This window comes from Filicampus tigris, chromosome 1 (assembly GCF_054856515.1).
Source record: "Filicampus tigris isolate MCC_2025a chromosome 1, RoL_Ftig_1.0, whole genome shotgun sequence".
NCBI classification, from domain to species: Eukaryota; Metazoa; Chordata; class Actinopteri; order Syngnathiformes; family Syngnathidae; genus Filicampus; species Filicampus tigris.
This window is the reverse complement of record NC_141217.1, coordinates 7,158,730-7,172,500: the sequence shown is the minus strand read 5'-3', so window position 1 is coordinate 7,172,500 and position 13,771 is coordinate 7,158,730. Positions and strand designations below refer to the sequence as shown.

The window sequence follows — 13,771 nt, the reverse complement described above, 5'->3', positions numbered from 1 at the left end:
TAGGTTAAATGTTCTGTCAAGTCCTTTCTTACAGCTGAAGCTGTTGTGAAAGCACTGTATAAGTAAAGATGTAAACTATGTAAGTAAAGATGTATTGTACTGGATTAATATTTAATTCAGTGATTCTTTTGAGCACCACTAGGCGGAGACCGCGTACCACTAGTGCAATACTCGTAACACACTTGGAGATTCACAGATTTAGAGTCTCTACACGCTAATTTTATGGGAGGTGGGTGGATGGGAAAACATGTACATTTTTCTACTATTTTATGTTTGATTTTTACATATAAAATCCTACTAATTTGCCCATGCACTCAGATGATTTTTCTAATGAGTTTCGCTCCATCACATTATTTTCATCAGATCAAACGTTCATCCCATTTTTTTAAACTTGTGTTTCCCTGCTTCATTGCACTTTTGAAAATTTCTCTCTCCTTCCATCTCATAGCTTTCCCCTTGGTTCTTCCACTCTCGTTTCTTATTGTAGTTCAATGAGCGTAAAGTTTTAAAATAAACCACCTTTCCTCTGCTGCTGACAGCAAAAGTGCTCCTCCGAGGCCTGGACACAATGCAACAAGAACAGAATCTCTCACATCTTACATTGCTGTAATTAACTTTGCATTTGGGTGGTGAAACACTGGAGATGAATTCCTTTGTGGTACTCTTTGGAGGAAACAAAAGCTGACACATTTTTTTCAAGGTTTTCTATGCAGCAACTGGTTGAATAGGATCTATTGTTAATTAAATGTCAACTTCATTAAGCTGTATTGAGAAGGTCAACATGAAAAGAGAATAAATAAAGGTTAAAATGATATGGTATTTTGGATGTAGTGATTTCTCCTTTGGTCATTTAGTTTGAACGTTTTTTTTCTTCTTGTATTGCCAAGGAAACCGAGCCATTTTCCTTATTTTAGATTCAATTTTGCAATTGAAGAGCACTCCATTTGCATGCACTTCAAAGTTTCAAAAGGAAGTCTCGTTTGTTTACATTAACAAAGAGTGAAAAATAGAATCATGACTTCTCTTGCTGCTTGTTGGTGGAGACGAACAAAAGTCAAAGAAAAGGACTTGACCAGTGAAAGTGCTGAAGAGGTCTGTGCGGCCCACCAGTCATTCAATTAAGCATTTACAGTTGACCAGTAGTGATTTATGTTGCTCAGAGTGAAGTGGAAGGCTGGCACGTTGCTCATTTTTAATCTCTTTTAGTAATCGGCCCTGCAGGCGGGTCAATGAGTCCATCATGTCAAAGTGATTGACTCTGCTAGTGCTCAGGTTAGAGGTATGCTTGAGGCTTCAAGGTTGGATCAGAAAGTGCATGCTAGATTCCACAATGATCAGTTCTTTCAACATGGCACACTGCAGAGATGCTGCTCGGCAACGATGTGAATTGAAGATCTGACCCTGACGTTTTGAAGCTTCAAAGGAGACATCGTATGATTTTTTTTTTTTTTTCACAAACCAAACAATCCCTGTGTCTCTAAATAACATGTGTGTGAGATGCTTTCATCACGTTCGGCTGTCACTTGAAAGTGACTATGGATCTTTGCCCAGCCTAGCCATTATTGTCATGGGTTATGTGGGTGGGCGGCTATTATGCAAATTGTCGAGTGTAGAAAGTCTCGCTCACAAATTTTCTGAAATATTCAGGTGGCAAAAGATTTATACATAAGCTATTCAAAAATACATTTTCCATAATATGTCCCCCAGGGGATTTGCTCTGCGAACTAGTTCAAAGTTCACAAATATTTTATTGAACTTGTTCAGTTCATAGTTAACTCATTCTATCCAAATGACATATTTATGTCATTTCACAATGAGCCTGAAAAAAAGTCTGGTACTGAATGAGTTAGTATAATAAATGAACTAAGTTCATTGTTCCCAAAATGATCTAGTTTTTTCTTTGTAATTCATCATTACTATAGGGATGTCACAATATCGGCAATATCGTGACTTCGGCATGATATATCGTCGTCGTAATGTCACAATATTTATAGCAGCAAATATCTTTAAAAGGCCAAGTTGTTTTCCATTTGTGCAGTTCCAGTATCCTCCGGTGGTTAGTTTAGTAGTGCAGTTTAATTTGATGCCACCTATGTTGTTTTTGATACATGGAATGCGATACAATTCATGGATGTAATGATTTTTAAATGTAATGATTCAATTTGGTTCATCAAATTCAGTCGATTCAAATAGTTTTTTGTCACAGCCCCAATGGATACAAAGGTGCCATCTAGTGGAAGACCGTTGAATTGTTATGCCTGTCATTATATGCTGCTGTCTTAGATAACAGACACATTATTTGTAGTACAAAGCAAATGAACACATCTCATCATTTTCAGAACCTTCATGACACACTAAACTGATGCAGCACAGTGGTTGGAAACTGTACAGTAATAAAAATACAGTAAAACTCAAATGATCAAGCAAGAAAATTAGCATCATCTGGAGGGTTGAAACAAGAAAAAGAAATTAGAAAGGCAAATTTAAATGGTCTCAAATTGCAAACACACATGCTAATTTCCAACTATAATCCAGACAAATTTGGACTCTTGTTTGCAATGGCTTCTTTTTTGTAGTTGGCCTATTGTCTTTTTTTCACAAAGGTTAGACAATGTATGTATGCATTCCGCCTATGACGGATGCAATAAACGATAAATGGGAAACTTAAAAAGAAAAAAAAGGATGAATTATTTTTGGTTTTGAGGTCGTGAGTATCGTCTGTTGTTCGTATGTATGCATTCCATCTGGTTGACTTAAGACAAGGAGAATGTGTGAAATTGAATTGAATGTCTCCTTCAGGGACAATTCAAGGCTCCTTCTATCCATTCTGGCTCCATGCATGCGAATGAGCAAGAGCACCCTGCAGGTCTATGAGTTTACAGTGATTGGAGACATGAGTCGCCCAGTGCAGTTTAGCCTTGGTGCCCTTGCTCTAGCGAGGAAGAAAAAGGGGAGGAGTTTGACTCCCCAACTCCAACACAACACACCTACACACAACCCTCTTTCACTTCCTCACTCATGATCCTCTTCCCCTGTACACCTTCGATTGCTATCTATGTTTACTCTTTAAATTGACTTTCATGACGAACGATATGACAAACAATTAGATGCAATGCTATAGTAAAATGATATTAGATCATAATTTGGTTTGCATGCTCTATTGGGTTGAGGTCTGGTCATTGACTTGGCCAGTCGAAGACCTTCCACTTTTACCCCCTGATGAAGTCATTTGTTACGCTGGCAGTATATTTTGTTTTTTTGTATGATGAAGCTTCTCTCGATTAGTTTGGATCCATTTTTCTGTAAATTGCCAGACAGAATGGTAGGGTAGTTATTAACAACATGCCACTTTTTTTTTTTGAATTACTTAAATGATTGATGAAAGAGGGAAACTTTTGTGTGCCGGTTTTTTTTCGTGGTGTCAAGTTATCAAAAAAAATGCATTTTTTAAATAACTAATTGACATGAATTCGTTTACCTTTCCATCAAAGTGTATTTTCACAGTAAGTACTTATTATTATCATTTTTTTAGTGATGCGCAGGAGTTGAATTAGTATAGCCTACTTGTAGTTCACATGCATGGCTTCTTTCTTTCTTTCTTTCTTTCTTTCTTTCTTTCTTTCTTTCTTTCTTTCTTTCTTTCTTTCTTTCTTCAGTGCAGAAGTATCTGCACTTGAACTAAAGAACACGGTGTGAGTTGTAGTGTTGACTGAGTAGCCTATAGCCACCTCTCTTGAACATGTACAGTAATTCTAGTCCAATCGCGCACTCCTGCGCCGCCTGTCGGTTTTGTTCCCCACAGCCTGGACGGCCCATAAGCGCGCTCCCGTCACACGTCAGAACCCAGCCTACTGGTGCTGAGGCTGACGGGGAGGAGGAGGATGAAGACGATGGCGGTGATACAGGAGCAACGCTGAGTTCGCTCTCCCTCTTCCCCCCCCCTTTTTTTTTTACCCCCGTCCACTCCAGTTTGGACCACATAAATTAAAAGGGCATCTTGCGACACAGAAGCAGAGGTAGTTCGGACCGATCGGACGCGGTACCGCTCTTCACCGCCCTCCTGTCTCCCGAGCCGAGACCGAGATGGGGAACGAGGCGAGCATGGAGGGCGGCGGGCAGCCCGGAGAGGCCGGGATGATGGGCTCCGTGATGGCCGGGGGACCCGCGAGCGCAGGGCCGGGAGGACAGCACGTGAAACCCGTCAACGGCTCGGCTGCCGGCGGAGGGATGGGAATCGGAGGCCCCGGGATGGGGATGACGAGGTAGGGCCAGCGGTTCGGCTACATGGGTGTCCGACATGTGTTTTGGGACTAGTGAAGAATGCACATACTAATTGGAAGGTTGCACAAGGAGGACATCCTTGCGTGGCGTGAGCGCAACCACGGTGGAACTAGCTGCAACCCCACCCCCAAAGAAAAAAAAAACCCCACATTAAATCCATACATGTGAAACAGAATGAAAGCGAGTGCAATGGCAGCCAAAACCCGAGCCCCATCATCTACCGTCGTATTCCGCGGTGTCATGTGCTGCGATGATAGTATTTCCCCTCTTGCGTGGTGAGTCGCACGGACTTGGCGTGACGAGCTGCAGAAAAACGCTCGCGCGCGCTCGTGTACGCGACCGCACCAACTCACGCGCACGCACAGGCGAACCTCCGTGTTAGTCGTTTCCCATCAAATGCAGCATTCGTGCACATCACTCATAAAATTCAGTTTCATGTAGTTGTTTTATTCTCGAGGTGATGGACACGTGATTCTCGTGTCGCGTGTTTGCGTGTGCATGTGCGCGCGCGTGCTCCACCGGGCTTGCCTTGAATACGTGGGCGTGTGTTTGAGGATGTGTGTCATAGTGGTACTATTATGTTAGGGGCTCGAACAGCTTGCACATCCCTCCAGCCTCCATGGCTGATGGAAACACGGGATTTTTCATGTGCATGCGTATGAGCTACTGTGCAATGCATCACATCGCATTCCCAGTATATAGTAAAATGCAATTTAAAAAAAACCTTGCTGCTATACAATCAAGCTGATTGTGTGAAATAATTGCAGAAACAGGGCAAGCATACAGTTGACTCATGGTACATAGGGCACGCCGTGTGCACGTTTGATTGTCACCCCGTGTGAGAGTCGAGAGACATAGGAGCGACGACGTGGCATATCCATCATTATATAACATACGGACTCAGAGGAGGCATGATGACAGCTTAAGCTGCCTTCTAAAAACCGACAACTCGGCTGCACTATTCCATTTGAGACTGCATGTGATGCTTCTATCAAATGTGCTGGAATAAAGGTTTGTGTATCGTGCAGCACATCACATTAAGTATTGATAAGAGTGGAATGAGAGGCCATGTGAATAGAATGATCACGTGCATAGTGTGTTTGCCTATTCAGCCTCCTCCCCTCTTCGTCTATAGTTTGCAATCGCTGCACATCCACTCTTCCCCCCCTTATGCCGGCCTTCCTCTCTCCATTTGAGCGCCCTTCTGGAGAGAGGATGCTCAAATGCCCTTTTCTGTTCTTCTTGCCATCGCTTTACTCATAGCCTCCCAGCTACTGTACATTTGTGTGGTCATGAAATGGGAGTTTGGAGCAGAAAGAGAAATATGTAGCTCTTGTGTGTTAGCATATCAATCCATCCATTGTTATGTATTTTTTAAATACTCGCTTTTCCTCATAATGGTCACTTGTGAGGTGGAGCCTATCCTAGCTAAGTTTGAGCGAGAAACGGCATACACCCAGGACTAATTGCCGCAGGTGCATTTTGGCAAACAACCGATTCGCATTGCAGTGGTTCACAACTGTCGTTACCCCCTGACCCGCATTTTCATATTGCCGCAAAGTCGCGACCCACTTTTATAGATGTGAAGAAGAATAAAGAAATTGCATTGTTTGAAAATAGCCTTTAAAAAAACATTTGTCAGCATAGCAATATTTATACATGTTCAAAGTATACATTTCAGAGCATCTTATTAAAGCTGAAATCAACCCAAACATATTTTTTTCAAGAATATGTTCTATGCAGGCCTACTCGTTGAAACAAGGCATTCTGATTAATATTGCGTTTGTGGAATATGAGTTAATCCACCTGTTTTCAGCCAACTCTGGGGGCGGCCATTTTGTCACTTGCTGTCGACTGAAAATGACATCACAACTACTCAGGGCTCAGCTAAGGACCTATCACGACTGACCTGTTTTCTGAGGCTGAGCCATGATGGGTCGTTACCTGAGCCCTGAGCAGTTGTGATGTCATTTTCAATCGACAGAAGTGACAAATTGATGATTATTGATCGATCGATTGCTGACGGGTGGATTTTATGGTTCTAAGTTTTACTTCTGTTCTTGTGTACAGCAACAATAACAAAACTGACAATGCGACACAAACTTGTCTATGTGGTCTATGTGCAATAGAATCCAGTTGCCACAGTTTCAGACTGCCGGTATAAGTGCAATGTGCATATGCTCTCATAGCCTCACTCTTCCTCACCCCTGATTTTCAACCAATCACAGGCAGCCGAAAAGTGGCTCCACCTCCCTGCTACTGAATGGGGCATGTACAGTCTAAAGTGCAAATATGTAAAGATGGAGGAGAGCGATGGAGATATAAAGAGAGCTGAAAGGGTCTGCAGAAAGGGAATGCAGAAAAAAGGGAATGAGGCTATAGAACGGACCACTGTCTAAAGGGCATAAAAAAGAGGAAGGTGGGTGAAAGGAACAGAGGGATGCAAAGGCCAATCATTAAAAGTAAAAAAAAGGAACCATCGTAACCATTGAAAATAAAGTCTGACATACTGTCATCTGGAAAATAAACAATAAATAAATAAATCACCCACATTGCCAAAGGATATATTCTGTAGTATATTTTGACGTCCAAAAACACCATAGTTTTATCTTTTTCATGTCCTATGATATTCATTTGGCTGGCGACCAGGCCTGGTTGTTCCCCGCCTCTCGCCTCAAGTCAGCTGGGAGAGGCTCCAGCACATCCACCAGCCCAGTGAGGATAAGCAGTATAGAAGTTAGATGGATGTTTCAGGTTTCAAGAGAATAAAGTCTTAAACACTATGTCATGTCATAACATGTCTTCATTAAAGAGAAAGTCAACCCAAGCATATTTTTTTTTCAAGAATATGTTCTATTGAGGCCCACTAGTTGAAACAAGGCAAGATGATTAATTTAAAATATGAGTTCCGCAGCAAAATCCACCTGTTTTTAGCCATCTCAGGGGGGCGGCCATTTTGTCACTTCTGTCGACTGAAAATGACATCGCAGAACCTCTGGGCTCAGATAACGACCATTCACGGCTCACCTGTTTTCTGAAACTGAGCTATGATTGGTCACTACCTGAGCCCTGAGCAGTTGTGATGTCATTTTCAGTCGAAAGAAATGACAAATTGGCCGACCCCTGAGATGGCTAAAAAGGGGTGGATTTTGCTGCTCAACTCATATTCCACAAATGCAATATTAATCAGAATGCCGTGTTTCATTTTCTTAAAATAATATGTTTGGGTTGACTTCCACTTTAAGTCAAGTCAAGTTTATTTGTATAGCCCTTAATCACAGAAGAATCTCAAAGGGCTTCACAAGTCCACAGTTGACCAATATTACCGCCATTCCCTGATCTAAACATTTCCGAAACAAAGAGATCCTCTCAACAAACATGCTGGACAACGTTGGCCGCAAAACCACAAAAAAGGGTGTGTAAAAATATTTTCCTTCATGCTTATGTTTGTTGCAATAAATAAAACAACAGCAATTATTTCATGTCAATTTTCAAAAAGACAGTTTACAATGTTTTTGGGATGAATCCAACAAAATTGCAATGCTCATCAAGTACACAACGATAAAATAGCTTATAACCAATAATGTGCTGCGATTTTATAAAAGGTTTTGCATTATATACTGTATTTTATATTTAATGTATGAATGGTAATAAATTAAAAAATAAAGTTATACTGCAATGTGCTCTATATTATTACACACAAATGCAAATTACTTTCAGTTGGTTAGGATGAATATGTATCCCTTTTCCAACTCTCATCGGGGAAATGCAATGCATTAAATTTAGTCACAATAAATATGAATGAAGCAGTAATTTAGCTTTTTTTTAATCCCCCCACCCTAATCATTTTACATGTTCATAATAAAATGGTCCAATCAATCAGTGGCAATTTGGACAGAACCGAAACAATGGAGCCCCAATTTATTGCAAATGGGAGCTGCGCATGCTATAAATATATAAAAGGCACAAAGAAAGGATATGAGAAGAATGTGTGAAGTCTGGATTGGTGTAGGGAGAAAATGAAGAAGGGAATGAAGAGCAATAATGTCCAGATGGCTCAATGAAAAAGACTTCGAGGGAGAGAGAGAGGGAGAGAGAGAGAAAGAGAAAGCACATATGGAGCAGAACATTCACTTGCGATAACGTCACGTGTTCATGTTCCATCTGACTCAACTCACACATGCCAGGCTGGTTTATGTGTACTTTTGTTGTGTATAATCACGTATGCCTGTATGTGAGCTACTGTATATGGATGGCTAGCTCACTGCTATGTCAATATATAATCATGGACAAACTGTTGGCATCTTTCCTTTCAAGAAAAAAGGGCAAAAAATGGTCACAAACATAAATGACCTGACTGGAATTTATCAATCTGCATGGTGACAAGCCACAAAATGTTTTACAGATGAGATTTTTGGAAAGTCACATCTGCTCTATCTTTACTGATCCACAAATGAAGCAAAAGAACAATGTACAGCAGGTGTCAAACTAAAGGCCCGGGGGCCCTCGACATCATTTTATGTGGCCCGAGAAGACAAATCATGTGTTGACATGTTTTTTTGAAATTGTCTTCACTATTATCACAACATTTTCTATATTTCAAGCATTTGTTACCAATCCTTCCTTTAAAACATATTGAAAAGTAGTTGAACAAACTATTTACTGGCTTCTGATTTCAAAACTAGTGATGCATCAATTAGTTGTGTATAAGGCGATTATACATTTACATGGGTTAACAGTCCTAACGGCCCTCCGAGTGAAATCAGAACTACCATGTGACCCGCGACAAAAATGAGTTTGAGACCCCTGATACAGTGTCTACTCTTAAACATGGTGGAGGCTTAGTTATCGCCTGGGGCTGCTTTGCTAGAGTGTCTTTCTGCGCATCGACGTCACTGTGTCGGCGTTTGATAACAGATGAACGCGCATGTTGAAGGGGCATCTAGTTGGGATATAATGGGCATAAAATTGGAGAAATGTCCAAATGGAGTGATATTGTCTTTTGTGTATTAGTTTTTTAGATAATGGAGTGTAGCTGGGAAAAATGTATATTACAAATATGAACTACATTCTACAAATGATATGACAAATTTGCGGCTTAATATTTGGCTCTTCATAAGATCGCGATTGTTTTATGGGGTGCCAGAGGGTTGCTGTAGATGAAAAATATGGAAGCGGAAAGACTACTTCACTCCATGTGCCCTTGAGCAACGCTGCACTCAAAACACATACTAACAAGGCCAGATTGCAGGAGCCACCCATCACAAAACGTGACATCAAAAAAGGTGACTGCAAAAAATAAAAATGGAAAATATGGCAAACTAATTTAATTGAACTCATATCATGCAAAAAATGTCGATACTGTCATAGGCTGTCTTATACAATACATACACCATACCATGATACACCAATACCAACACGCCAATTGCTGAATTGGCATAATGTAGTTATAGCAGAGTGACACGTTTGAAAGGCATCTTCCATAAGGCTTCTTGTGGCACCGAAAGATGGGCACTTGACTCTTTTTTGCCGCTCCGTCCTCCGGCCGCGACCTGGGTACCATTCCAGCCTCGTCCCTCCATCCTTATTCATAAAAATTATTCGTCCCGACACCGTTCCGCCCGCCGTCCCCCCCAAAAAGCGTCCGTGCATAATGCCGCGGGAGAGATGGTTGTATGTGTGTAAGGAGACGAAGTAAGCGAGTCGAGAGTTGTAATATAACTGCATTAATTAACAGCGGGCATTATTTATATGTCAATGCAGCGGATGTGAAATAGGTCAGCGTTAAGCCTTCTGAATTAATGGACAAATTTATGGAGCTGTTGGCCAATAATTTGTTGTAACCTAAACGTAATCAATGGTTTCATTAAGTCTCACATGTTTACGCTTCATTTACAGTATTTGCTATTCTTTTTTTATGGCTCTGTGAATGTCCGTGGTGTCGGCGCAGAAGTGTGACAAATGGCCACTGTTTTTCATCTGTCATTTTACCTGAAACGTCAAAATCAGGAGCACACAGCCCGTTGGTATGTAGCGCATCTACTAACCCAGATTGTCATGCCATTTTGCTATTTGTATGCCTTCATTAGCATCTACTATTGTGAGTCCGTGTGTCTGCGTCAGTACTGGCAACTAATAAATATTAAATGGGGAGTTTATATATTTGCGATTCGCGGACGTGGGGCGCATCAAGGTGCTCACGCTATCGATCGTAACAAAAATAAGTAACTGATATTTTACGTTCGACTAGAGTACCAACAGTGGTGTATTGGATCTTTTGTAAATGCTGCATGAACTGCAAAGTATTTAGGGAAGTCTGTGTGTAAGCAATCTTGTAAGCAGCGCATTTCTTTGGGTTACTGACAGGCGGCAGAGAGCCGTTATGCGCGTGATCCAATAGCGCTATGCATTATGGGCGATGTAGTTATTTATAGTTGGAAATTATTTTGAATACGTTTTTTTAAAATAAAATTAAATGTGTTGTAATAAAGACTATGTGCTATACATTTTCAACAGTGGCAATGACTTGACAAGAGTTCTAAATATATATCTTTTTATTCTGTGATGGAGCAAGAGAAAGCATGTCACATTCACACAGGTAACGGAGCAACGCCCCGTAAAAATCTGTGCGTCGCTGTGTTGTATGAATGGCAACAGGTGGATACAAAAGTTTATTGTATCTTCTACCATCGAATAGATGAGCATTTAACACTAGAAAACCCAGAAGGCGGTCACTTATCACTTCTACCTACAGTGCCCTAAGAGCGGTCAGTTTTACACCAAGCTTTTAGCTAATATCCCACATCAAGGTGTGAACCGGCGCTTTTGTTGTGGAAACTAGGCAATTACTGGCACACGGAGGAGGTGGGGGGTTACGCCAGCCCATTTGGAGTAAAGTTTAGTTGTGCAGTCACTTTGTCTTTGATTGAGTTACTACATGAATTGCCGCTGAGAAACTTAGATGAAATCAACACCTGGATGGCCTGCCATAGTCTGTGTGCAGCTCTGCCTTTTTTGAAGTTGGAGGTGTTCATTTGGTGTAGTCTCGTTTTGTGCATCTCTGCTCTTTCTGAAGTTGGAGGTGTTCATTTGGTGTAGTCTCGTTTTGCTTTCCTGATACCACGGGACAGGTAGGCTCTCACTGTTCTCAGATTGGATTCATCCCCAGCTCTGAAGGTGACGTTTGGTCTTGCATCTCAAAACAATTGTACAAGGGTGCTCACTTCTTTTTGTCGACAGAGGGCTCTATATCTGCAAATAGATTTGCAGATTTGCAATGCTTTTCGAGCCCTGACGAAACGCAACATTTTCTAAGATGCAAGCACACATCGTTCAATGAGGTATGCCCTTTAGGCTACTCAATCATGGCTACCGCTGACTAAAGCCATGTCATTTTTTGCTTTTCGTTTCTTCAACTTATCTTTATTATTTTTGCCAAGCTATGTGTTTGTGAGCAACAAAGTCTAAAGACAGGTAAGATAACTTAGGCTAGTCAATGTTGGCTTTCCGCAGCACCCAGAGGAGGTCTGTTGGCTTCTGTTCAGTTGTTTGCAAGAAGTATACCTTTTATACAAAGCACCATAACACCATCCATTTGCATCTCAACACAATTGCACAAGTGTGCTAACTTGTTTTTGATGACTGATGGCTCTATGCAATCTGCTTTTGTACGTGTTTGCAAGAAGTACACTTTTTTATACAAAGCACCATAACACCCGCCGTTTGCATCTCAGAACAATTGTACAAGTGTGCTAACTTGTTCTTGCCGGCTGAAGGCTCTATGCGACAGCTGCATAGCAATTTGCAGATATGTTGTTCTGCCTTTCACAATGCACCCCTGACATATATAGATGAACAAAGATAGAGTTATAATTGAAAAATATTTTTTCCTGCTGCACTCCTAATGATGGATGCTGTGACTCACAGCAACCTGGTTAGGGATGATGGCTATAATGAAAATTGAAAAATAAAATATTTCAACCTTGAAATCTAGCCCTAACTCTATGAAATAAAGATTAGAATGGTCATTTACTGAAAAAATAACATATTGTAAACTGAAATAACAGAAGGCCTAGCTCACCCTAAGAAAAATACTAAACCTAACCCTACAAGGGGCTAACTGTGATTTACTAGGGGGAAAAAAGACCACAGTATATTTTAAATTAGAATAACAAAAGAAAGCTATTTCACCTCGCAACCCTAACCCGAACCTTATCCCCAAACCTTAACTATTGGCCTAACCCAGGGGTGGGTAATTCCGGTCTTCGAGGGCCGGTATCCTGTATGTTTTTTGTGTCTCCCAGCTGCAGCACACCTAATTCAAATGATCATATAATCAGCAAGGTCCGCAGAGGCTGGATAACAATCCTGATTATTTGAATCAGGTGGGTTGCAGCAGGGTGACATATAAAACATGCAGGATCCGGCCCTCGAGGACCGGAACTGCCCAGCCCTGACCTAACCTAATAAAGGATAACCCTAATTCTAAACCTAACCCTAACCCTGAAGAATAAAAAGTTATTTACTGAAAAAATATAAGATTAACCCCAACCCTGTGAATGACTAATCTTAGTTTAATAAAAATAAATACTGCATTGTAAATTGAAAGAGAAACGATTTCAACTTCCAACACCAACCCTAACGCGGTTGCTTTTGTGTTTTTCCATTGTCGATGTTTTAATATAGATAAGTGTATATAATAAGTACACAGTATTATTTCTGCCATGTGTTCTCCTGTACCACATTGTCAGTCCAGCTGGTGAGGATAATGCAACTTTAAGATGATTTGCCAAGCGCCGATGAACACACACATATCCATTGGAGGCTCATACACACCTGACAGGCTTTGTTTAAACCCAGCTGTCTTTTGATTTAGAATTGACTCAATGAACGTCTAGTTTTACCAGTTACATTTTCAGCTGGTTGACAGCGCTAGCCATCAAACGCTAAGTGCCGGCATGAAAAACCTGTCAAGAAACATACAGGAAGTAGTGCCACAGCTTTGCGACGTGAGAATGAGAGGGTTGTGCTTTGAAAAACAGACCATTGCTGTAAACTGAGAGTGAGTAAAATAAAAGCTTAGAGGCTGCGAAGGTGGTAAAATTCAATTTTTTTTTATCCCTGTGAATCCGTACCGCACAACAAATGTATTGACTATTTACCTTGTCGTTGTCAAGATTCGTGGAATTTTGAGTTTTTCTCTCTGACGCTTTACCTGCGTCATTATGCTGTACATTGATTGAATGTGGCACTCTGCTACACTAAGTAAACCACCTAATTTAATATGCTCGTTATTTTTTAACATTTTGAACTATTCCATCGATGCTGATGCAAAGGCCCTTGTGGTGCACTACATCCTGGTGATATCATGTTGACAGGCGCTATTTCCGTGCACTTATGTAGTTTGCGATTGGTTCCTGCTTTAGCTCAGAAAATGAACAGCACAGTGTGTTCATGGAGAAGTGTGTCAACTTCCTGTGACTTCCATGTT

At 41.0% G+C, this 13,771-nt stretch overlaps 1 protein-coding gene across 4 annotated transcripts in view; it reads left to right on the top strand.

Annotated features, from left to right (window-relative positions):
• Positions 1-3,949: 3,949 nt before the first annotated feature.
• The window catches only part of bsna (bassoon presynaptic cytomatrix protein a), a 125,153-nt gene continuing 115,331 nt past the window's right edge, over positions 3,950-13,771 (top strand). For all 4 annotated transcript variants that reach the window (XM_086049640.1, XM_086049625.1, XM_086049617.1 and 1 more), the window contains exon 1: positions 3,950-4,262. In XM_086049640.1, coding sequence (XP_085905766.1) covers positions 4,084-4,262 — 179 coding nt within the window. In that variant the 5' untranslated portion in view covers positions 3,950-4,083. The remainder of the gene's footprint in view (positions 4,263-13,771) is intronic.